The 25,555-nt window shown below is 31.5% G+C and overlaps 3 protein-coding genes and 1 long non-coding RNA gene across 8 annotated transcripts; all 4 read right to left on the bottom strand.

Moving 5' to 3' along the window:
• Positions 1–3,002: 3,002 nt before the first annotated feature.
• LOC103830969 (zinc finger protein CONSTANS-LIKE 6) lies at positions 3,003–7,006 on the bottom strand. 4 transcript variants are annotated; one of them, XM_033276297.1, is made up of 3 exons: positions 5,788–6,990; positions 5,290–5,520; positions 3,003–3,258 (listed from the first exon to the last, which is right to left on the bottom strand). In XM_033276297.1, exons 1-3 carry the CDS (start codon positions 6,760–6,762, stop codon positions 3,256–3,258), a joined length of 1,209 nt encoding a protein of 402 aa, XP_033132188.1. In that variant the 5' UTR covers positions 6,763–6,990; the 3' UTR covers positions 3,003–3,255. The 4 variants fall into 4 exon arrangements, with proteins under 4 accessions (XP_033132188.1, XP_009105042.1, XP_033132189.1 ...); XM_009106794.3 differs by having other exon boundaries at positions 3,014–3,262; positions 5,294–5,520; XM_033276298.1 differs by lacking the exon at positions 3,003–3,258 and having other exon boundaries at positions 5,419–5,639; positions 5,673–7,006.
• LOC108869158 lies at positions 3,724–5,283 on the bottom strand. The gene is made up of 2 exons (XR_001955454.2): positions 4,170–5,283; positions 3,724–3,971 (listed from the first exon to the last, which is right to left on the bottom strand). It is a non-coding gene; the product is annotated as an uncharacterized LOC108869158 (long non-coding RNA).
• Positions 7,007–11,605: 4,599 nt separating the features above from the next.
• Positions 11,606–14,243, bottom strand: LOC103830968 (3-ketoacyl-CoA synthase 6). The gene is made up of 2 exons (XM_009106792.3): positions 13,098–14,243; positions 11,606–12,309 (listed from the first exon to the last, which is right to left on the bottom strand). Exons 1-2 carry the CDS (start codon positions 14,140–14,142, stop codon positions 11,861–11,863), a joined length of 1,494 nt encoding a protein of 497 aa, XP_009105040.1. The 5' UTR covers positions 14,143–14,243; the 3' UTR covers positions 11,606–11,860.
• A 9,007-nt stretch (positions 14,244–23,250) lies between these two features.
• On the bottom strand, positions 23,251–25,240 carry LOC103830965 (ethylene-responsive transcription factor ERF118). Of its 2 annotated transcripts, none has more exons than XM_009106791.1 (3): positions 25,159–25,240; positions 24,676–24,894; positions 23,251–24,579 (listed from the first exon to the last, which is right to left on the bottom strand). In XM_009106791.1, the coding sequence occupies exon 3, from the start codon at positions 24,382–24,384 to the stop codon at positions 23,431–23,433; it is 954 nt and encodes a 317-aa protein (XP_009105039.1). In that variant the 5' UTR covers positions 24,385–24,579; positions 24,676–24,894; positions 25,159–25,240; the 3' UTR covers positions 23,251–23,430. The 2 variants fall into 2 exon arrangements, with proteins under 2 accessions (XP_009105039.1, XP_009105038.1); XM_009106790.3 differs by having other exon boundaries at positions 24,676–24,889; positions 25,159–25,231.
• Between the last annotated feature and the right edge of the window lie 315 nt (positions 25,241–25,555).

The raw sequence follows: 25,555 nt of genomic DNA, 5'->3' as shown, positions 1-25,555 counted from the left end.
AATTGTGCACCCACTTCTCACATGACATTTGTCTCCCTTTTTCTTCCTACTTTTTATTTATTTATTTATTCATTTAGTTTCTATTATTATAGAATTCAGGTTTACGCTTTCGTAAAATTGTACGTTGCAAAATACACTTTTTTTAAAACTTTAAACAACTGCAAAATACACTTTTTGTTTTTTTTTTTTTTCTAATAGCCTCTTATTAATTTAGAAGGTAGAGAATTGTAACAAGTATTCTTTTCCACTTTATGAATGAAAATTTTACAATGTTAAACATGATTACATATGACCCCAAATATATGTTGATATTATTGTTGGTAAGTATTGTTAATCCTAATATCAAGAAACTCAAAAGATCATGTAATTTTGTGAAGATGGTAAGTTGGTAAGTTCGTGTAGTTTTACGGAAAGTTATTATTTTCTATTTCCAAAGCTAGGCACTGCTTAACACCTGACAAGGCAAGAGCATGAGATCACATTTAATTTTGATGGCCACATTTTTCTAACATGTCACAGTCAAGTGGAAAATATCGTAGGCAACTAGACATGATTCATTTCTATAAGTTTCTTTCCAATATGAAGAGTTTGAGTCTCAATATCTTGTACATAGGCTCTAGACTTTATATGTATGGGCCATTCAGATGAGTTACAAATTATTCTGTTATTTTTTAGATTTTATCTGATGCCCCGTTTAATAGTACCGTTATCGGCCTTAAAATGAGTTTGGTATTTACAAATAGATTGTGATATATGTGAAATTTAGCGCATCTTCTGGGCTTCATACATGAGCTGGTGGATTATGGACTGAAAAGAGAAGGCTGAAAATGTTAGTGGAGATTTCATATTTGTACCAACCTAGCAAATGTGTGCATTGGATTTGAGGTATGAGAACAATATGAAAGAAAAATAATGGGTTTCCACATGGTATCAACATGACAAATAAAACATACTACTTAAGAATTAAGATGTTGCACAAAAAAAAAGAATTAAGATAATATCATTCTTTAAATAGTGCGATAATCACATTTTGTGATATTCGTTTATATGTATGTGACAAAAATGTTATTTCTTTGCTTACAAGTTTAGATAATGTTAGGGCCGGGGGGATTATTGGATTGGAAGTTTTTGAAAATTTAGGAAATCTAGATTTGGTGGAAACTAAAAATGGATTATGAGGATTTTATGGTAATTTTGGTGGGATTTTAAGATTTTGGATTTTTTTTTTAGTTAAACAATTAAAATGGTATATACTATTTATTTTAAACTTTCAAACTTTCTTTTCTATTAAAATAAGAAGATGATTCTGAAAATTTTCAATTTTTTATTGTTAATATTTTATTAATAATTTTAATTAATTTTCTATCTTTTCTAATAACCTTCGGATATCATCATAAGAGTTGATATTTCTATTTATTAATTTCTAACTATAAATTATCTCATATCTCTTCAAATCATGTTTGATATATTTATGAAATCCATAATTTCCAATAAACTGTGATTTTGAATTATTTTACAAATGGTTAATCAAAAAAGCTGACCAAGATAAACAAAAATTAAAAAGAAAAGCAGTGCATGGATTTTCCTCTCTTTTTGGTATAAACTCAAACTCAGAGAAATTAACAAAAAAATATTGAAAGACACAACAAAAAATTAATAAATAATTAAAAATAAAGTTCAAAAATAGTAAAAAAAAACAAAGGATAAAAAATAATAAAATAGTTATCTTGCGTGAAAGCAAAAAAATACAAAAAAAGTTCTAGAAAATGACAAAAAGTAAATGTACAAAGCAAAAATCTAAGGTTATTGTATTTAATTAAATATCCAAAACACACATGTTTTGTATTCAAAGAATAAAAAGATATGACTATTAAATAAAAACTCATGTAGTACTAATATTCTTAAACAAATTACAAGTAGGATGAATATAAAAGAATAAATAATACAAAATAAATCAATGAAATATTTAAACAAAATATTCATTACCTTTGTTTCTACTTCCGTGTACGGAAAATTAGTTAACTATAAGATGACGAGGTTGTGTTTCTGTTAATCAAATAAACACAATACTAATTATAAATTACAATAATTAAGTGAGATATATGAGAACAACAGTTTGACAGAAAATTAAAAACTAACCAAATTGATGTAGAAACAACTGTTAAATTTTAAAATGAAGATTCCCCTGCACGAACGGTAGATAAATCCTTAGTTGATATATATATATATATATTTAAAATGATATTATAAATTTGATAAATTTTCAAAATTGTAGCTCTAGCAAACAAAACTAGTTAACATCCATCTCTAATCCACCAAAAGTAACAAATTATTAGCACTGATAAAATTAATATATATTCTTTCTTTTATTTGGATCCGAGAACTTTATGTAAAAATTGAGATTAATTCTTGAGGTATATATATAAACTAGTTAATGTTTAGGACCGGCTCAATGGTATTATGGATCTTGGGGTAATTTTTTTAAAAAAAATTTAAACTAATATTTTTCTTTAAAAAATTTGATATATATATATATATTTAAATGTCAGAATTATTTTAAAAAATGAAATTGTGTTAAAATAAAAAATACATTCATCAAAAAAATCAGGCCACTTTTAATTTTTAATATAAAATATAAATGTATTTTTTTAAAAAAATAGAATTTTTTCTATTAAGAAACAGAGAAAAAAAACAAATTAGAGCTGGAGCGGTCGTAGTGATCCCCTATCTAAGCCGGCCCTGTTATGTTGATACGATGATTTAAAAGTTCGCCTTTGATTTACGAAGAGTATTTTGATGAATTAGGTACAGAAACCAAATGTAAAAAAAAAATCTGTTAAAATTACTATACTACGACTCTATCTCTTTTTTTTTGGGCAAGGGCTCTTCTCTATATTTATCTATGAATCACACTTCAAAACACATAACCATCATGTTCTCTCTCTTTTTTTTTGTGAAAATATATATGTTCTCATATTGTTTGAGATTTAGAAGTGTATTTGTGACACTCATATGTTTGTTTTTGCTGATAGCAACCAAAATTGACGTTACATGAACTATATAAACAAAACCTTACAAGATCAAGTTTTTGGTGATAAATATCTATATTTACATATACGTAGCTCACAAAACGTGCAAAACTTTCTAACATTGCAGAAAAAGCTAACAACCACCTAATCAGCAACAAACAAATTTATGAAGAGAGCACAGTGATATCTATAATTATATATTATACATAAAGATCTTTCTTAGTGACTAGTGACACTACAAAAAAAAGGTTAGTTTACATCATTTATTTTATATATTTGTATCATTTATAAATGATGTAAAAAAGTTTTGCATCATTTAAATAAATGACTCTGAAAGTGGTGATGCAAATAATTGACATCACTTTAGTAATAATTGATGTAAAAATACTGAATATTTGCATTAATTAAATAAGTGATGTGAGTATATATCATTTATGAAAAAGTGATGTTAACTTTTGCATCAATTTTGCTAAATGATGTTATTATTAGTATCATTTACGATAACTGATTTATTATATTATTATCACTTCTATATAAGTGACGTTAAATTGATATCAATTTCACAAATGATTCTAATATTTGTGTCATTTTAAAAAAAAAATGATGATAAATTATTATATTTACATAAATAAAGATGACGTAAAAAACAATTCTCATAATTTAATATTTATTTGATTTTTTTAAATAAGAAAAATATATTAAAAAATTACTTATTTATTATTTAAACTTAAATTGTATCCTTCTCTGAACATCAAAAAGAGAACCAAACAAAGAATTTAAGCAGAGAGAACTATATGAACATAACGTTTTACATTAGCTTCATTAGTTAGTAGATAAAAAACATTCTAGGAGGGGATGTGGGAATGCTTCTACTCTCCAAAGATCTTTCTTCCTTGTTGGAGGAGGACCAGCATTAACTCTCAAGGGTTTAGCATCCATTTCCTACAGTTTCACAACATAATGATTAACTAAAGCAACCAGAAAAATATCTAAAATCGACAACATAAGTTTTGAATTGAAGGTTTTTCATTCAGCTAAAAGGAAGTTTCTTAATTATTTCCAAGAGGCCTATATGCACATTGTTACTAGAATATAGGAAAAATATATAAACACATTAATTATCCACCAACATATACGCACAAAAAACAGATTCGCAAATTAAAAGAAACGGCTACGACGGCAGTGGAAGGGGACGGGGATGAAGGATTATGGTGGCGGTTGTTACGGTGGAAGGTGACTGTAGCGAAGATTGTCATCATTAATCCTATTGAAATCCCAAGAGAGAAGAAGAGAGTACCAGAACTAATCGAAAGAAAGAAGAAAGAGCAAATTAAAAGAAGATATTAAATTGTTGCAAGGAAGAAATGAGGTTAGTGGGATAGTGCAAAATATATAATTTCTTGGAGATATTTTGGATTTTCAGCAGGAAAAAAATCATTTCGTGATCACAATCTTAACTGCTAGTTGATAGTTAGTGGGGGAAAATATTATGGTTTAAATTTATATTTTTTAGATAACGAACTAGGAAGTAGTTTTTTTTATTTCCTGAAACTATTTTAACTAGTAAGTTGTTAATCGTGATTATATCTATATATTATGTAACTGGAAATAAATCAAAGTGCAATACAAAATGATCAGTGGTTCAAGTGCGTTTCAAGTTCCTTCACGCTCATCAGTTTACATGTTCAAATTATGATCCGGGATAGATTAATCAGCGGACATCGGTTCTTTGAAAAAAAAATAGGATAAAACTAGAAACACAAAACAGCATATTGAGCACAAAACAGATAATAAGAAAAAGGTAGCTCTAGTATTCAAAAGACTTAACGTTAGAGACATTTCGACAAGTAAAGAAAAGCAGTAAAAGTGCAGAAAAAAAAAACAGTTACCTTCGTTTTATAATTAAGATTAATCCATCTAATTATTTTAGTGGTATTAACATTTTTGATTTGCATCATTTTCTATTAATGAAAATTTTGTATTATTTAAATAAATGATATTAGTCAAACAAATAAATACATCATTTGTTTAATTGATATAACTTTATATAGTAATATCAGTTTCGTTAAAGTGATACAAATTAGAACAAATTATATCGATTTATTGAACTGATGCTAAATTAGTTAATATTAACATCAATTTATTATAAGTAATGCTAAATTATTTATTTCTGTTTCATTTATAAATAAATGATTCAAAATAGTATCATTTAATTTTGTGACACAAATTAAGTGATACAATTCATCATTTTTTTTGTAGTGTGAGCAGCAACAATTGAAGATCTCTTCACGAACCTTCCTTTCATTCGAGGCCTTTTCTCAGCATTCAATTTACGTACCTCGTACCTTATCTTTTTGGAGAACAACCTTGTCCTCCTTTTCTCTCGGTATCTTGAAACCCTAGCTTCTCTTCCTCCATCCCCAGCTTCTCTCATGTGTAACCCTAGGCCGGGGAAGTGGTTGTGATGATGAGCTTCTCCTCCACTTTCACACTAAATATTCACGAAATAATTAAGTTTAGTTGATAAGAGAATGATTTACTTATGACGTTATTATGTAATAATAACAGGCGGTGGTGCGGTCCAGTAACAAAAAAAAAAAGTTTTACAAGATCCGGTTGTATAAATATTATATTGATCAGAAGATAGTTTGAGACTTATCCCTAAAATTGTAATAAAATCCTTTTTATACGTTTCGACCATTAAAGATCCGGTTGTATAAATATTATATTGATCAGAAGATAGGGCAAGTACACGTACCATGGAATTGGTTTGGCAACAAAGCATGTCCAGGTCTATTTCAGACGGCTTGAGGGCGGTCCATGGGGTTCCTTGGCTACCCCAAGTGGAAATCACGGTTTCGTAGTCCAATCTAAGCATAAGAACCTTCTCCTTCTTCTCTTCTTTAATCCTACCAGTCACCTCATTCACTCCCACGTCCACTAGATTCTTCATAACGTCTTCTTTCTCATCATCTTCTTCGAATGCCGTCTTGTGTGAGGACTCGTAATCGAAGCTTATTTCAAATGGAGAAGTCTCATTAGCGTCATCTAGATCACACACTTCTCTTGTTGCGACTTCTTCCTCTTCCTTCACCTCTTCTTTTTCAATCTTTAGCATCTCACCAAACCCTATCTCTTCCATGGCATGGAATTCTCGATCTGTCCCTCCACCGAGGAGAGTCTCCACATCAGCTGAGAACTGAGCCAGTTCCATTTCGGTCGGGAATAACCCATTAAGACAACTCTCAGTGTTGTCGTCTTCTTCCTCGTTGCTCTTGAAACATACGGGCATCATTGGGAACACAATCTTTGTTTCTTTTAAGCATTGTTCATTACCCATTGGATTCAGCACCGGTACTTCAAAGATGAGCTGCTCTTCCACTTCATATCTCTGGTCCTCCGAGCTCATCTCCGGCACAAGATCATGAAAAACCATCGTGTGGCTTTTCTTTCCTCCACGTGGTGTCCGAGCTTTACGTGTAAATCCCTGATGCCACGTGGCTGGATGAGGTGGTGAGGAGGAGGCGTGACGATGCTTCCCGGCACTAGCCGTTTTCAAGCGAACTCTCTCGTGCCTACAGGCAAGAGGGTTCGCTGAGTGGACCGAACTGTCACAAGAATGGCAAAGGAAAGCATCATCAGCTGCACAATACCAACGCGCTCGCTTCTTCACGCAGCTATCGCATGCCCTTGCCGTCTTTCCACCAACCGCATTAGCCAAACTTTTCATCATGTTATTACTCTATATTTAACCCCATCAACGAGAATGAACCTTCAAAAACTAGTTGCCAAGTCTCAGTTGCAAAAAGAATATGTTTAGAATATGTTTACTCTACAAAGGTTTCAGTTATCGAGAAGTGGCTATAAGAAGGGAGACTACCATTTGTTTTTACGAGGAAATGAGTTGTTAAGTTTAGCGGTGTTGTAGTCTTGTACATGTCCCACACGATGTGAGTTTTTTTTTTTTGTATATTAGGAGTGTGATTAAAGTTCAATTTCGATGCACTTTTTTGTTGTTTATGCTACCCATTAGGGCCATGTAGAAGTCTTATCTCGACTCTGATTGGTCTAGTTCTTGAAGATGATCCTCTTCGTAGTGTTTTGATTGGTCAACTTATTAATCAGATGGATATCCTTATGGACCACCAGTCGTTTTCCCTGCCAAGTCACTCCTTGTATTTGGATTTAGCTACTTTTTAGTTTTGCTATATATTTCATTATTTTCTATGGAAAAGTTGAAATAGCATGGACTTATTCTCGTGATTTTGTGGAAAGCGAAAGTTTTGATTGGTTGTGGCAAATTAATTCCGGAGTAATCAGTATGACATTTGGTTATGGTGTTGATATATATATATACCTCTATTTCTACAGGTTCATCTTCAAATTTTAGAGACAACGAAGTACTGTTAATATTTAATTTGTTATCTGTCCAACTCCAGTTTGACGCAATTTTGTATATGTTGTAAATATATGTGTATTTTGGGAGTATGTAGGTTGGGGTTTATAGCCACCATCGATTATTACATTAAACTCACAATACATAGATATTCTACGAGAAAACTAGAAAAGGTGGAAAAAAAAACAGTACAGAATTACTTGTTTCCACAAACATTGGATTAAAACAAAATAAAATAATATAACTAAAGATAACTATCAACTATGGTTTATACTGGACCACATCAATATGCAGAAAACTTCAAAAACCAAGGCATCAACCTTTTGTTGAGAAGATAAGAGGATCGATGTGTAACATGTACGATTCATGGCTTTATTCGTCTACTTGGAAAACGATGCTTATATTGTTTTATCATTTGTACGAACTAAAGCTCGATTTTGGGGTGATTATTGAATAAAATTTGATGATATATCATTAAACCTTAAACGTTTGCTTTATATATATATATATGTGTGTGTTGATATATATAGTTCATAGTTTAATTGTAAGACAAAAATATATATATGGGTAGAAGCATTGAGTTGGCATTGCATTCTCTGTTTGAATCTATGCTACAATTATAATAAAGATAGTAGTTTTTTTTTGTAAGAATACTTTTATCTTTAGGGTTTACATCGTTTAGTACCTTAATTACACGCCACAAGTCAATTGTGATTAAGCTTATCTTAGAGCCAGCCGAAGCCGACACAACCCGATTCCAAGCACATAACTCGAAACTGACACCAAATCATCATGCAAGTCCTGACACATTCCGGCATCCAGATTAAGCTTTGAACTACTGGAATGATCTTGGTGTTATGGAATCATGTTTTAGCTAAGCTTTAATCATTTCTCATGGGACATTTAAACCTTTTAGTCTGTGAAAGTCTTTTTAAAAATTTTGGGAAGCTTTCTAAAACCCTTGCTTTAATTAGCTATTCTGATATATAAAGTTTGATCTTTCAAATTCTATTTGTATCTTATGTATCATTTTTTTAGTAATGAAACTTCACATGCTTATCGAAAAAACAAAAAAAAGTACTTTAGACTAAAGTATTTTTGTTCGGTACTGAATATATATATTGGATAACAAAAACTCATATGCTGTGTTGGTTTGAAGGTCAATTCTTTATTGAAGTAGTTCAGACGTTTTAATGCGCAACAGTTTCGAAAAAATGGTATCCATGAGCGAGTATATATAGTCCATCTGCATATAATAAGATATTGAGTCGTATTAAGAAACACATATTATAAGTCCATCCTATGCATGGGCGAGGGTAACACTAGTCACTTGTATAGTTAATTTTAAAAATAAATTAATTGCAAAATATGCAAGCCAAATTTTGTTAAAATTCATTTGATGAACCTTCGTATCCTTCATTATTTATGACACTACTTTGTAGTTTACTAGCTTCAGTACTTTCATCTTGCGAGAGGGATGAACATTATATATAAATTATTTTTACGTATTATATATTATTTTACATATTATAAAATAATAAATATACATTAAATATTAAAATTTATTAACTATTACGTATATTATCAAACTGATGTGAACAAATAAGTAAATTTTATTAATGCAAACAAACACTTTTTATTTCATATGGCCTATAATTAAATTTTAATGATATTAACATAAATATATACTATATTTTTAATATTGATATTTATTAAATATTTTTTTCTACTAATATTTTTTTTTATCATTTGTATTTGCTTATAACAAGAACTTTCAATCACTGATAACAAAAACTTTTATTGTGTGATGTTTACTAGTTTTTGTAATTTATGATTTAAAAAAAATCAATACAAAGTTTAAAATTAAGCTATTAAATTATCAATATTTGTTCAAAGCTTTTATTAAAAAAAAATGTTCAAAGAAAATTTCAAAATTAAAATACTTATGTATTTTATATGGTATATAGTTAATTTAAACAATATTAATATATATTTAATCTCAATATTTATTAAATGAGTTTTCATACTTATATGATTTTGTAATCATTTGTATCTTATCATAAAAAAAAAAATTAAACCATGGTTCACAAAAACTTTAGTGTGAGACTTTAAGGGTTTTAATAATTTATAGTCGTTTTCAAAATTTAGAACATAACATATACGAGAAAAAAAACTAAATCCTACTATATATTAATTGAGAAGTCACTTAGGTGACTTTTGCTTAGGTATCATTCATAGGTGAAGTTTAGAATTATTTTTCTTAATTTGATTGATTGTTGGTATTTGAATTTTCATTTATTTAATAAAATTTTAAAAATGAAAACTAATTCTAGAACTATCTAATCAAACATATATTAGCATACAAACAATCTATACAATTAAAGTAGAATCCCTAATAGGATTCTGCTATTTATTTTCAACTTATTTACAATGATATGCCATTGCTTTTAATTCTAATATAATTATTATTTATCTAAAATAAATAACTGAATATTTTCTATATTTATGGTAACTAATCTTTCCAGATTTTTGTAAATGATAATAATTCTATTTTCTATGCAATCTATACTTTTTATTTAATTTAAACATTTAATACTCTAACTGTTGGTGGTTATATTAGAATAATTTTTATCTGATATATTTTTAAATTAAATGTTATTCTTTTCTAAATTGATGTTACATAAATTTCCTAGATATATGCTCTTACAAAACTAACATTACACATAAATCCTAATTAAAAATTTCTAATTATTTTTCAATTAAGATTTAAAAACTTAAAATAAAGTTGATTTTTCTAAATAAACATATGATTAATAAGTAGACATTTTTACAATTTATGTTTTTTGTTTATTTTATCGAATATACAAAATATTTATCAAGTAAAAACAGGTTGAACAAATAGATTTTTTATTTCTATTAAGAACTAACAAACATGTTAATAATTTTGTTAACAAAAATAATTCTGCGCTTTGAAAACGCGGGTTAAAATCTAGTTAAACATTTTAAAGATATAAGAATTCTACTATGTATTAATTGAGAAGTCACTTAAATGAATTTTGCTTAGGTGTTATTCATAAGTGAAGTTTAGAATTAATTTTCTTAATTTGATTGGTTGTTGGTATTTAAATTTTCATTTATTTAATATTTTTTAAAAAAGGAAACTAATTCTAGAATTACCTAATCTAGTCTATATTACCATACAAACAATTAAATATTTTAAAGATATAAGAATTAATATAATTTATTTATAGAAATAATTAAATATCATATATTACATTATAAATTTTAGAATATACATATAAATACATACGAAATGATAGAAATAATTTTATAAACAATTTTAAACATATTTCTATTAAGAGTGGATACAATAAATTATAGATTACAAAAAATAATGAACCTGAACCTAATAATATATTTATACTCACTATATAAATATGTATATATATATATATATATGTTATGTGTTCCTAAAAATGTGTCCAATGAATGCAAAACAGTTAAATATACAATTTTAAAAAAATTACATTATTTTTCAGAAAAATATATTAAAAATATATTAAAATTTTAATTTTCCATCATTTTCCAGAAAATATACTATAATAAAAAATCTTTTATTAATATTATTTAAAACTATTTACCCTACAATTTTATTATAATCAAAACTATAATAATTATATATATAAAGTATAAATGATTAAAGTTTTGTATATTTAAAAACAGAAAATATATGGTAATTTTTAAAAATTATATTTATAAATGAAAATATTTATTATAATATAAAGTAGAAAAATTGGAACATTATATTAATACGAGACTAGAGCTAATATACTCTATTAATATAATTATTTTGGTTTTGATTATAATAAAATTGTACGATAAAATTGTCTGAAAACAGTAATTAAAAGAAATTACAATATTAAAGTCTTACTCAGTCCTTAAATTTTTTAACCGTAGTTATACAATACACTTACAGTTCCAATGACTTATGTTAAATGGTATTCCTTCAAAATCAATCATTTGCATTTTTAATTTCAGAATAAGATAGATAAGCAATAATAGTTCTACTATATCATTCATCAATCGATAAAAGAATCAAATGAAAATGTTGGTTCTAAAGGGCGGTAACCACTGTAATTACAAATCAAATCCTGTAAGCAATATGGGCGGCAGCGATGAAAACAAGAAAACTTATTTTCGAATTATAAATAAAGAAGGAAATATTCTTATTTCATATGAAACTCTTATAATTACAGCACGAGAATCTAAAAAAAATACCCAAATAAAAATAGAGATTTAAGTATATGCAGGAGCAAATAAATACAAACATTTATGCTTTGCTTTTTCTTATTTCAAACCTCCATTTCCCAATCCCCTTAAAAACCGAATCACAAAATCCAAACCGTAAACAAACCGTACTTGAAGACGTTTTGGTTCAAAGTTTAACAACTTCAGGGATAAAGACAGGGTAACGGTCGATACAATCGGACCATGGTCCATCCTTAGGTGTCTTAATCGTACGGTTACATTTCCAGACAGCAGAGTTACACTTGAAACCACTTCCAAACGCAATCTGCCAAACTCGATCTCCTCTCCTCATTCTCCCTTTAGACTCGATGTAGCAAAGCTCGTACCACAGCGATGACGATGATGTGTTACCAAAACGATGTAATGTCATTCTCGAGGCTTCCACGTGTTCTCCAGATAGCTGTAGATTCTTTTGGAGTTCATCGATTACGGCTCTACCTCCTGCATGGATGCAGAAGTGTTCGAAGGCTAGCTTGAAATCAGGTATGTATGGTTTCCATTTCAGGTTAAAGATTTTACGTCCGATTAAAGACAAGAGGAAGAGGAGTTGCTCTGATGCTGGTAGGACCAGAGGACCTGTTCAATCAAAACCAAACCAAGAAAAAAAAATTAACCACAAGTTTTTTATTTTATTTTTATCGAACAAACATAATTTAAGGCAACCGAACTGAATAAGCTGAATTTTCCAAACAAACAAGACGTATGTGCAATAGTACATAGTTTTCTTAGAACCTAAACCAATCCAAACCGAAAACTGAACCGCTCAATCGACTTCTTGAACTATAACCCCAACCGAACACTAATTTCTCAAACCAAATCAAAACAAATAAATTATATCATTAGTATCTCCAAGAGTCTCTATCAATTAAAAATATGCAATAAATTGAAAAAGTATGAAAGAAAATGAAAATTGAAAAGGAGAGTATCTTATATAGATATCCAAATATAAATTGTGAGATACCCGTCTAAACATGTCAAGTGTTAATTGATTTAATTTATTTATTTTAAATTTAATTAGGCAAATAAATTTAATAAAAATATTAGTTTTATATATGGTGAGATACTCTTGACATTGATGATGCTTTAACAAACCGATTAAGTTTCATGAAATCGAATCGATAAGCCAAATTCTCCCAAAAACGAGACATACCAAATTATGATTTAATTATATTAAAAACTATAGCGGTATGTAATTTGTTTATTTAAAACCGAACCAAATCCAAACTAAGCAGATTCAAAAGATTCACACTGAACAAGAACCAAAATAGTTGAATGCCCACCCACCCGTTAGTATACTTTTCCTCCGTTTATATTATTGTTAGGGTATTAAAGTGAATTAAATGATATGTATTAATTATTATTACCTATTGTGGTGATGTTAGCCTTGAGGGCTTCACCGGCGATGGCCATAAGATCTTTGGACAAGTTGATGCCAATTTTTCCTTCTCTATCTTCCTGTTCATAGACGCAGTAGAAAGACTTGTCGTCAGCGCCACGGTGAGTCCGGACAAGGTGGCAAAGCTTGTACTTGGCTCTCCACCGGTCAGACCGACGGTTTGACATAAGAATTGCCGCGGATCCCATGCGGAAGAGACAGTTGGGAAGCAACATGGCTCTCTCGTTCCCTTTGTAGTAGTTAGGAGTTATGATCTCGGTGCTGACAATGACCGCATTAGAATTGGGATGAACCTGAAGGAGATCACGGGCCAGATCGACTGAGATCAGGCCCGCGCTGCAGCCCATCCCAGAGAGATTAAAGCTTTTAATGTTGCTCCTAAGCTTATATTTGTTGATGACCATTGCTGAGAGCGATGGGGTGGGCGAGAAGAGAGAGCAGTTGACAATGAGTATGTCGATGTCTTTAGGCAGAAGACCAGTTTTCTTGAAGAGATCATCCATAGCCGTGAAGATAACCATCTGAGCCTCGCTTCTTGCCTCGTCCATGGTTGGTGTCGGAGGAATGTAATGAATAGCTGGTGGGAGACAAGTCTCTTCACCTAGACCAGAACGTTCAAGGATTCGCATTTGAAACTCAACGCTCTTAGGCGAGTCCTTAAGGATCAAACGTGAATGTTCCATGAAAGTTGCGAAGGGGACACGGCACGTGACAGGCGGTTTGTAACAAGAGTAGTCAACAAGGTAGACGGTGCGTGGCTTGGACATGAAGTACACGGTGGAGATGAAGATAACAAGGAAAGAAGAACATAGGACCTGAACTATGTCAAAGTGAAGTGAGTTCCAAACATTAAGAATATCTTCTGGACCCATCCGAAGAAGCTCAACGGCGATGATTGCCATGATGGGGATCAAAAGAAGACTCAAGAAGTGATTGACTAAGTATTGATAGCCAAGTTTCACATACTTGAGCTTCACCGAGCTAGAAAAATCTGGCATCGTTGCTTGAGACATCTTCGGAAGGGAGATTTCTTAATGTAAAAATATATAAGTACTTTTGTTTTATTAACTTTTGTTATTAGGTTTCTGAAGATGAGTTAATGAAGACGAGCGAGGGGAGGTGAAGGATATAAAGGCAAAGAGGAGAAGGGGTAGATGAGAAGAGTTAATGAAGAGTAACGTCACCCAACGCTCTCGTTTTGCTCTCTATTTAATTTTTGCTTTATTTGACTATAATATTCAATTATCATGAGAGAAAAAATGTTTTGTTTTACTTCTCTTGGGTGTGAAGTGTGATGAGATCAAATGATAAGGACTGTTTCCCCCTTTGATATAAAATTTTCATATCTTTCAAAATTGTTGTTGAGATAGAAATAAATAAAACCGGCGGAGACGTGTCAACGTTTGGTTTAATCGAGATCAATTGTTTGGCAACTACTTTGATTTGATGATCATGTAGCGAAGTAGGCGCCAAATAGTACTGTTGCATTAATATGAATCCAAGAGAACATTGTTTTCAGAACTATATACTATGTACAAAGTTTCACAAATGAAAGGATTAGTAGTACTAATCTTTTTTTACGCATGAATTAAATGAAGTTTATAATCATACCCTGAAAAATGTACGTAAAATGCCGACAAAAAATTATACGTAAAGTTACTTGCGAGTTTGGACCTATCACCCATCAACGTGACAGATCACGTGAAAGTTAGAGAAATTATAGTTACATAATTATAGTCACAGAGTTACAGCTTTGTGGTCAACTCCCGAAATTGAAGATTAATATAATTCGCATTTTGACGTTTTGTTTATATACTTATTGCTTAATATACTAACTTAGTAATGATGAACGAACCAAGTAGTGGTGAAACCTTGGTGCATATGATTTGTTTGATTGAGTGTGTCATTTAAGCCATTGTATGAAAACTCTGTCCGAGATTTTTTACGCAAATGTTTTGAAATGAATTTCTTGGAAATGTGGAGAATCATTGCGGAAACGCATTTCTAAAGAAACTCAATTCTAAAACGTGATGGAAACGCTTGTTTTTATTTTGAGAACGCGGTTGAATCTTATCTTTTTATTTGAATACTCTCTGTTTTAAAATAGTTGATGTTTTGGTTCAATGCACAAAAATTAAGAAATATATTTTTATCTAAAAAATAACATTTAAAATATAAACTAAAACAAATTCAACCAATCATGAAAAAAACTATAAAACATCATTCTTCATACAGTTTTCAATAAAGCTAAAGCTAATATAAATATCAAAACATCATCTATTTTGAAACGGAGGGAGTACATAGTAAATAAATAATTTAGAAGGGGAGTATTTGATATTTTATAACTAAATAAAAATTAATTAACTAGCTTGATATATAGCACTGGAAAATGATTTTGTTAAGAACAAATCACTGAAAATTACCTGATGGTCTAAAGCTCGAGAAGAAAACCAGAGCCTTTTAGCATGATATTAAATTATTAATCGAACTTGATAGAGTTGGTAAAAACGAGAATGGCGATATTGGTCTAAATATTTTGACCTCCAACATTATGATCTTATTTATTTACTTTGGTTAAAATATCATCAGTTGTTCTATAATTTTTCAATTAAGTTATTTATGGGAATATTAACAATCTTTTATTTTAATATCATTTGATACGTTTTTGTTCTTGAAACTTTAAAAGATTGCCTCTACGCTTTCAGACATTTCGTTTCCAGTTGTACTCCCTTTATGTTTCGATATAAGTCATATAACGTAATACATACGGTCTCCCTAATGTTATGTTTCAAAAGTAACTCAAAAACTGAGATTAAGTAACATGATGAGACTATTTAACTGAACCAAATGGAAGACTATTTAACTGAACCAAATGGACAAAAAGGACGCTGACATACCAGTTAATATGTTAATATTTAGTTATTTACTAAGAAATTCATCGAGTTTGGGCCCGATAGTCATTTGAAAGTGGAAACACACACGAGGGAAAATCAAACAGTAGTTACAATGTTTGACTTGGAAAGTGCAACTAGACAAATCTTGAGACCCATGTTTCGGAAAACATGAGGCAAATCAAATAGTAGTTGCGATGTTTGACTGGGAATCTGAAAGCAGACAAATCTCAAGATCCGACGATTCCACCAAAACCTCAGATCAAACCCAAATCTTTTTACCAAACATATATAAACTTTATCCCATACTTGGATAACAATGCACGAGTCTTTACATTTTTATCATTCGTGTATCAGAACAAATTAGAGAAAACTCAAGAGAAATTGAGATCACAAACCTTTAATTATAGTTAATGAATCTTCACAATAGTTACGAGGACTTTCGTAGCCCCATTGTGAGATCATTAATGCCCACAAATTTTGATGAAGCAGTTTAGTTTGGAACTGTTCACCAGCTGCTTGATATGTACTTGAGCATCTCATTTAATATGAATATAATGTGGATGTGTTTCATTAGTACACCGATTTCTAGTCCACAATACAGTTCTTCCATCACCTTTCATAATAAAATAATATATTTTATTCTTTTAAAGAAATAATAAACCTTAGATTCTAGATGCAAAATCAGTAAATCCCAAAGTCTAGAAATAAAACTTAAGCACAAAATCCTAAACCCTAAACTCTTTTTTTTGAACTGCAATTTCATTAAAAGGATAAAGACTAGTTTGAAGAAAAGGCGTACAAAGCATGTTTCGCGACAGAATCAGTTAGACTGTTTTTCCCTCAAGGGATAAAGCTAAAAAAGATAGATGAAAAACAACAAGAGAGCTCATATAAGTCCTGCAGGATGCCTATAAGTTCCTTGATAAAGTCTTTCTTTTGGATAATTCCATTAAGATTTGAGAGTCGGAGTTGACGAGAAAGTTGGTGACGCCCATGTTCCTGGCTTCCTCGAGAGCTTGTCGGATTGCTAGAGCTTCGGCTATTAACGGCGACATGACAAATTCCTCTGTGTTGCTTCCTTGGTAGAAAGATGGCCTCTGATGATCTGAGAAGACCCACCCCTACCGTTGTTTTTGTGTTTCGCTCCACGCCGCATCAGTACAGACCTTTAAATGATTAGGGAGTTGGTGGTGGGCGATGCGTACCATGTTTTCTGGTGGTGCTGCAGCCTGTTCTTTTTCTTGTTGTTGAGCACTTTGCCATTCTACCGCTTCTGAGATTGCCTTTGAAATGATATCTTCTGGTGAGAGAATCTTACTGTCGAAGATTCTTTTGTTCTTGCTATCCATATAGCCCAGCATAGCCATGGAAAGATGTTGGCCGATGATGCTCCAGTAGGGGGAAGGCAGATGAATTTCTTTGACGCTTGGAGGTAGCTAGCAAACGACCTGTTTGCGGCGAAGGTTGGTCTGTGTTGCAAGGGGACTAGGTCCCATATTTTAGCTATCAACGGACACAGCGCAAAGAGGTGAATTGCTGTTTCCCTGTCGCCACAGAAGGTGGATGCTGTGTGATCAAACATTCTCCTTTTCTCCAGGTTTTCACCAAGCGGGAGAGCTTCCTGGGCGGTCTTCCACAAAAAGGGCTCCCTAAACTCTATCTCCTAAAACTCAAACATAAAATCCTACTATCTAAACAATATATATAGTCCTTGTTATAACTTCCAAATGTCGAATTTAAGTTTTAGCAAAAATAAAACTTGCAAATGCCCATCCATTGAATTTATAATCTATTTAACTACGACTACAAAGTTGTCTGGGTGAAAATATTTGATTCGTTAGGCACTACAGAAAACACAATCTAGATATCAGAGAGCCTCTCTATAGTGACCAAACATTAGTAGCAAGAAAATAAAACAAGATGATATTACGAATCAATCTGAGTTTGGGAATCTTGTTAAGTAATTGGTCACTTATATCATAGGGTTCAAGTTGAATCTCTTGCTCTTCCCATGATTGCGTGTATTCTCTTCTCTTTTCTCCTTTTTCTCGTAGTCTATACAAACAATGACAGAGTAAGAAACCATGCTCTGATACATGGATAACTAAGGGCATTTTCACTTAATTCAGTTGCTAATTTATTTCTAATTCGTAAGAACCATAAACTATAATTTATACAACGGTCCCGCACAAATATAATGTGATGTGATAAAATCAATACACGGAGAAGACCAACTAGCTGCCAGCCTGCCAACTACCTTATAAGACGTTTAGCAAAAATAAATAAATGTACCGAACACTTATTCTTCAATTTGTAAATATACGTGTATATCTCTCTGTGTTTCTGAATTTTCGGATTGTATGAATTAGTTGTAACTCTCAACTTTTGACAAAAACTCGTATTTATTACATTATGATAGTGTTAGTACTTTTTTTTGTATGAATGTTAAATTTATTCCAATTTTTGTATGATAGGTTGCAAACCACTTCTGCAAATAATTATCAAATTTCTCATTCCTGCTGCCGCGAAGCGAAGCCATACGATTCCGAATCAACTTGTCAATGAAGCTAGTAAGGAGAACTTTATCACGCGGTGGCTCCCCAATGTTCCTGTTGTTCCTCTCTCTCCATAAAGTATGTACAGTAGCTTGGAAAGCATATGATAATGATACTGTCAGTCTACATGTGGGAAACGTTGTTCCTTGCACTTAGTTTTTTGTTTTTGTTTTGTGAGACTTAGTTGCACTTAATTTATTCCTCAAAACTCTGGGTAAACTTCGAAATCTCCTAAAAACTTCTTTTTTTTTTTTTGAAAAAGTGATCTCCTAAAAACTTGACAAGTTATTCTTTCATACCTTTTAAATTTTTATCAATTAGAAGGAGTTAGGCATTGGTCGTTAATATTCCTCTAGGTTTAGAATCAGCTTTTGTTAATACCAAAAAACATGGTGTACAGAATTCTCTCCACCAGAATTCGAAATAAAAAGACAATAGACCCAACTCATGCGTTTAACCAGTAACCTACATACACCTTATTTTTACACAAGGTTACTTAATGAAACACTTCCATTAGCTAGAGTCAGTTACCCTACTTTGAATACGTGTAAGGCATATCCAAAAATATAGTAATACGTATGAATTGTCTTTGGAAGAAATTATAATTGATGTGGAATAATGATCATATTAAACCTATTATATACGTTGAAAGAAAAAAAAAACAAGCCATAGATGTACATATCTTTGGCAACTAATGAACTAAATTAATTTGGGAATGAGACCTATTTTGTCGCAAGTAACCCAAAAATGACACATGCGTTGACCCTAAATTTATCATATAGAACATGCATGTGAATGTTAACATCAACGAAAATTATATGTGATAGTGTAAATAATTTTTATTACTTTTAAATAAAACTGATTACTTGTAGCAACTTTATTATATTTATTATTAGATGAATATCACGCGAGATTACAATAATATGTTTGAAAATAAGATACGACATGTCCGTCATACAGAGGCCACAAGTTGTTTCGACCACACAGCGGTAAACGCATGAAATTATGACATGAAATTATCACCAATCTTCAGATGTGACAATTTGAGCTATTAGAAGTATTTATATGCTTGACGATTCACACTCAGATTAATCATTGATTTCTTGCGAATCAAGCATCAATTTTGTTGAAAAGGAGCGACAATTAGTTTTGATCCCATAGGTAAACATGTTTTTTGTTTGACCACTTGCTCTATGTGACTAATATTAAAAGGTACAAGTCGTTGATAACAGGATCGCCTTTGAATGCGTTCAGGATCAAGACGAGACGTAACCAATTCACCAGTTGGTAATTTCACAATTTTTCCCAATAAAATACAAAATATTAAACAAAATACGGACATGAACAAGAAAGATATTTTTACATAGTTTCGCAATTATGTTATCCGTCCTCTGGTAGAATTTCCTTAGGTGTCATAATAGAGAAATATAATTACATGTTATTCCTTCAATCTGCATACTGATAGAAATTAGCAAAAACAAAAAATATTTCGGAATATTTAGTAATTTGAGAATATTAAACTACTCGTCCGGTCTCTGCTCTCGTTGCAGACATTTCCCTCCAGCTTAGACCAAGCTTGATATCCTTTATCAGCGTTCAACTGCACTATATCCAGAGGTTTCATTGCTTTCTACTTGGTTCACTCAGCCAATATTAAACTGAAAATGGCTGTGATTTTCTTTGGTTTCATTTTGAAGAAAATTAAATAGAAAGTAGCAATGATTACTGATTAGGAGACCATCTTCCCAACTATCTCTTTTGATTTTGATAATAATTTATTTGTAACTATTGGACCATGTCTTTTCCCTATCATTCTATCAATTATACAAATCTGGTGAAAGATTTGACCTAAACGTTTGGTTTTTGTCCCCTAGCTTTAATTAGAATGATTAAGAAATAAATTTATTTGTGATTAATTTGTTCAGAATTCTTTTCATATTATTAGGTTGACTGATTTATACTTTTTTAATAATTAGGATATAATTTTTCTCAAGTTCAATTTGTTGTGAGATTTTTTTTTTTGAACAAGTTTTGTTGTGAGTTATGTTACATTAATGCCGATTGATAAGTTAAGAGTGGAGATAAATAAATAACCGAGATTTCATGTAGTACTTGCGGCTTAATCCGTTTTCTGTGAGTTATAAAAATTGATATTTGGCTTGTAAAGAATAAATATTCTTAATTTCATATACTTTTGTTTTAATTTCATATAAATTATATTTACTGGTTACAAGTCTCCCTGTACTTCCTGTTACTTGTTAGTTACTCATGGATTATTTAAAATTACTTGCATTTCACGTGGACTACCCGCTTAAATTTCAATTAGTAAATCTCGTTTTAATAGTGTACTTCACATGATATGTACTTACAAAATATCTAAAAAGTTTGAGATCTATTACTTGATTTGATAACGACTATTATGCATCTATACTATTATTTGCGAAGTGATTTTTCGCTTTGAAACTCCCTTAAAAGTTATATCGGTTAAAGTCAATGACACTCTTAATAATTTCTTACATATAATTAATTTTATAATTAAAATTGAAGTTTATGTTAAACATATTAGATTTATATGTTATAAATATATAAGGTTTATATGTTATATTAGATAATTGATAAAAATATTTTTTTAAATAAGATAAATCTTATACATGTTGTGTTGTTATCTATAAAAAAATTATTTTTAATGTGTGAGTGTTAAAATTTACAACATAAAGATATAAAATAATTTATAATTAAATATTAATCAAACTAAAACACTTGTATAGATATATTTTCTAAAATATTCTAAGGTGTGAGTGTTTTAAAAATTTTAAGACAATAATAAACATATATATATATATATATTGATGAAGTTGCTTACTATATATAAATAATTTGATGTTTGATTCAAAATTTTCAAGACATAAATAATATTGTATTATGTTATTTTTGAATTAATAAAACATAAAATAATAAGTATTATACAAAAAATTATATCCGTATATGCGGGCAAGGCTACTAGTTTATATATATATATATATATACACGATTAAGAAGCAAAGAACTAGCACAGACAAATACAAGTTAAATTGATTGATTACCCTACAGGTAATTACCACAAACACATGGACACGAGTGTGTCTCTATATCATTATGTGCCTCTAGCGGTGCAAAAAGAAAGAAATCAAGCCCAATGAGCCTTTGGAAATTTTATCTTTCGCTTACAAGTATTTGGGCTAAAGTATATAATATTGGACTGGAATACGTCACGGTTGAAGCAACTTCTTGATAATGATGAACCACCCACTCTTCTACTTTCCAAGCTGATCTGACGGTTGAAGGAAGTTTTGACGAAGCAGTGAACGGCGTCCATGGAGTATCCACGCTGCTTCTCCTGTTATTCTTCCACAGGATCACAACACTCAAGAGACATTGTTTGATCCTATCATAAAAGGCACACCAATGTGATGAACTCTGGTGCAAATGTTCAAATCACTCTCAAAGGATTGGTCTTACATCTTCTTGCTCATTGACCCAATGCCGTTTCAGTGCCATCAAAGCCTCTCCCCTCAACTAGTTGCATTGGAGCGGCCCTTGACCACTGCAAACGCTTCAATATGAGAAACATTTATATCTCTAATTTACTTGAAGACTTGTTCAAGTATTGCTGTTGTGAAGCATTAGCAAATGATCTAAGTGGTAGCTTTCAATTGTGCATGAACGTATTTTATAGTCTAATAACACCAAGCCACTTCTTCATATTTGAAAAGATAAAAACCAAGAGATAAACAATGAAGGTTTGGGCCGAAAAAATACATCTCTTCCAGCCCAAAATCCAATACATTTTTTAGCATGAAGCTATGTTATCTCACAAACTAACAAAACACTTGGATTCATTTTGATTATGTTTATGCTTATGAGAATGTGAATAGTTTATATAATATATGATCCAGAGTTAAAAGAAAGCTTATCACAAGATCCTTGCACTTCATCACCTCACCTCAGCCCATCCATGTGCGCTTCAAGCTCTCCTTTCTTATAGTATAAGATCACGTGAGTGAGACATGCCACACGCACGTACATAAAAGATACATACAATCGCATGTGCAACCACAAAGTAGTGGAAGAGAGTGGGAGATGATAACTACTAAAATACTACCAAGTTTAGTATAGAGTATAAAAATCATCCTTTGACATTTCCCCATTCCCAATCACCTTTAACTTTTCTTAATATAATTTATACTCCCAAATGCGATACAGCTGTTATAAATATTTATAGTTTAATCGGAAAACCTGACAAAACCAACCCCCGACTTGTTGACACTTCCGTGCATTTCCCTCTTTAATTCCCACTCTCCTCTTCACTATTACAACTAAATATAAATGACCTTATAATTCATAACCAAAAACCATAATGAATTAAATTAACTAGTAGAATGCTGTCTTGTGTTTGTGATGGCCCGGCGAATCAGCAGAGAGACAGTGAAGAAAGAGGCCAAATGAATTGTCCCTTTCTATTAGATTCGTAGTATCACAACACGTCAGAATCTAACGTTCCATCCACTGGTAAGGCGATAAGAACAAGGGAAATAACAAATTAAAGAAGCCTCCAACAATACTAACTGGAAGTAGTAATGGTAATTATAAAGTCTTAAACCCATACTTAGAGACTAATGAAGAGAACCACAAGAGATGCAAAACTGTTTTTGATTCAACTTTTAACTATAAAAACAAAAATTAAATAAAACAAACTCTTAATACAAAACCCGGCTACTTATGTCTGAAGCTCTTACATCTCTCCGGAACACACTTTGTGTATGTCTTAAATACTTTAAAGAAAAAAACATTAAAAATTAAACAAAAATATAACTCAAGTTGCAAAACTTTTCCTGGTGCAAGTGATGTGTTGAGGAACGTTCTGATCACCAAGGAAACCAGAACCAGGTAGCTCGAGCCCAAGATCTGCAAAGTCAAAGTCCGGTAAAGCACTCGGACCACAGTCTCCAAACCCGTTAATGTCATCGAGCAGACCAAAGTCATCAAGCTGATCATCAGTAAAGAAACAATCAAAGTCTAGGTCTTCCTCGTTAACACCAGCAGGTCCCATTGGTTCCTCAAAGAAACCAAAATCAGGGATCGGCAGATCAGCAAAGTTGAAATCGAACAACACTTCCTTGCCCGAATCAACATCAGTTGTAGGAATCTTGACCTCTACTTCTTCCTTAGGCTTGACACAAGTGAGAGCCGAAGCTGAAGTGTCTTGCTCAAGGGGAGAAGAGCGAGAGCATTGACTAGTCTCGGAAACAGAATCATTAGTGATGCCGACAAGTGCATCATACTCTCTCCTCTTCTCTATGTAAGCTTGATAAGCTGCTTCTTCGGTATCAAAAGTACCCAACCAAGTCCTGATTTTAGTGATTGGATGTCTGATCTCAGCAGCCCACTTCCCCCACTTCCTCTGCCTAACGCCAACACGCTTCTTAGGCCTTAGAGCAGGTGATGCTGATGCTGATGCTGATACTACCTTCTTGCTGGTGGTTTTGGTACTGTCTTGGGAGGAAGACACGGAAGGCTCGACACGAGGAGGTTCGAGAGGTGGGAAGTTAACTTCACGGACGATGCGTTTCACTTGGCGAGGCTGCTTAACCACTTCTTCCTCGTCGCTAGAGGAATCATCAGTTGCGTAAGGATCGTTGACGATGATCCGAACTTTTCTCAGAGGCTGGTGGGTATCCTGAGGATGGGATGATAAAGATAATAAAGAGTTGCTTCTCTTTGGTTTCTTCATGTCAACCAAAGACTGTTGTTTACTTATCTCTACCATTGTTGCTGACGTCACAAAAATAAAACCCAAATCCTCAAAAATACCCAGAAAATTAAAAAAAAAACACTCAAAACTCTTAAAGATCAAAACTTTGTTTTTGTAATAATAAATTAAAAATCTCAGCGAACTATGAAAAAAGAAAACTTTTGCTGTTTTATGTGAAAACCCCCAAACACTTCAACGCCAGAACAAGTCCTGGAGACATAAAAACCAAACATAGAGAGATGAGTTTAGTCGCTGTCTGTAACAGATCTCTTAAAAGGGTCGAAGAATTGAGATAAAAGTCGATACCTTTTGGGTCTTAAGCGCATGGAAAGAGACGGAGTCTCGAGAACAAGCCTCTGCTTAGAGCAGAAGTGAAGAGCGTTTGAAGTAGGAACAAGACCAGGTTTGGAACAAGATGTTGATGAGATCGGACAAGAGATGTTGTTAATCAGAGACAAAATCACAGCTTTTGATTCAAATCCAGCCGACATAAATCCGCGTTCAGAAACGCTAACTGTTCCTGTTCTTCAAAAAGACACAACAAGAAGGAGAAGAAGAACTAAAAGTGAGAAACCAAGAACACAGCTTAAACCCTTGAGCAGAGAGAAACAGAATCTCTTTTGACTATATATATAAAATAATAAAAATAACTCGATTTTTACAAAGACTACGCAAATCTCTAGAAGAGAAAACATAAATATCAAACAAACAATAAACAAATCCGAGGACGAAGAAGAAGAACGATTCATTTTAATAAATTCATGGAGAAACGCAGAATATTTTATTTACCTTTTTGTTTGTTGAAATGTGTTTTTCTTCAGATTCTCTCTCTTCTATCTTCTGCTCTCTCTCTGTCTTTTTTTCTTTAACTATGGTGAAGCTTTCATGCTCTTTATATTCTCATTTTATATAGCGATTTCACTTTTTTCAATGACGGTCAAAATGAACCATTCAATGAAAAGACCGACACTTATGGGAAATTAATTATCAAAAAGAAAGTAAATATTCAATAAATATTCAGTTTTCTTTTGTAGTAGATTTGTAACCATAAATAAGTAACTAAATTGGTAATTAATCTTTTATAGTCTTCACATTTATTGACCAACTCAGAGATTTTAATGAATCTTCCGTTTTCTTACTAATAAATAACTGTATTTGACTGTTTATTTAGCGTTACATTACTATT

Source organism: Brassica rapa, chromosome A07 (assembly GCF_000309985.2).
Source record: "Brassica rapa cultivar Chiifu-401-42 chromosome A07, CAAS_Brap_v3.01, whole genome shotgun sequence".
NCBI classification, from domain to species: Eukaryota; Viridiplantae; Streptophyta; class Magnoliopsida; order Brassicales; family Brassicaceae; genus Brassica; species Brassica rapa.
This window is presented reverse-complemented; position numbering and strand designations above follow the sequence as displayed.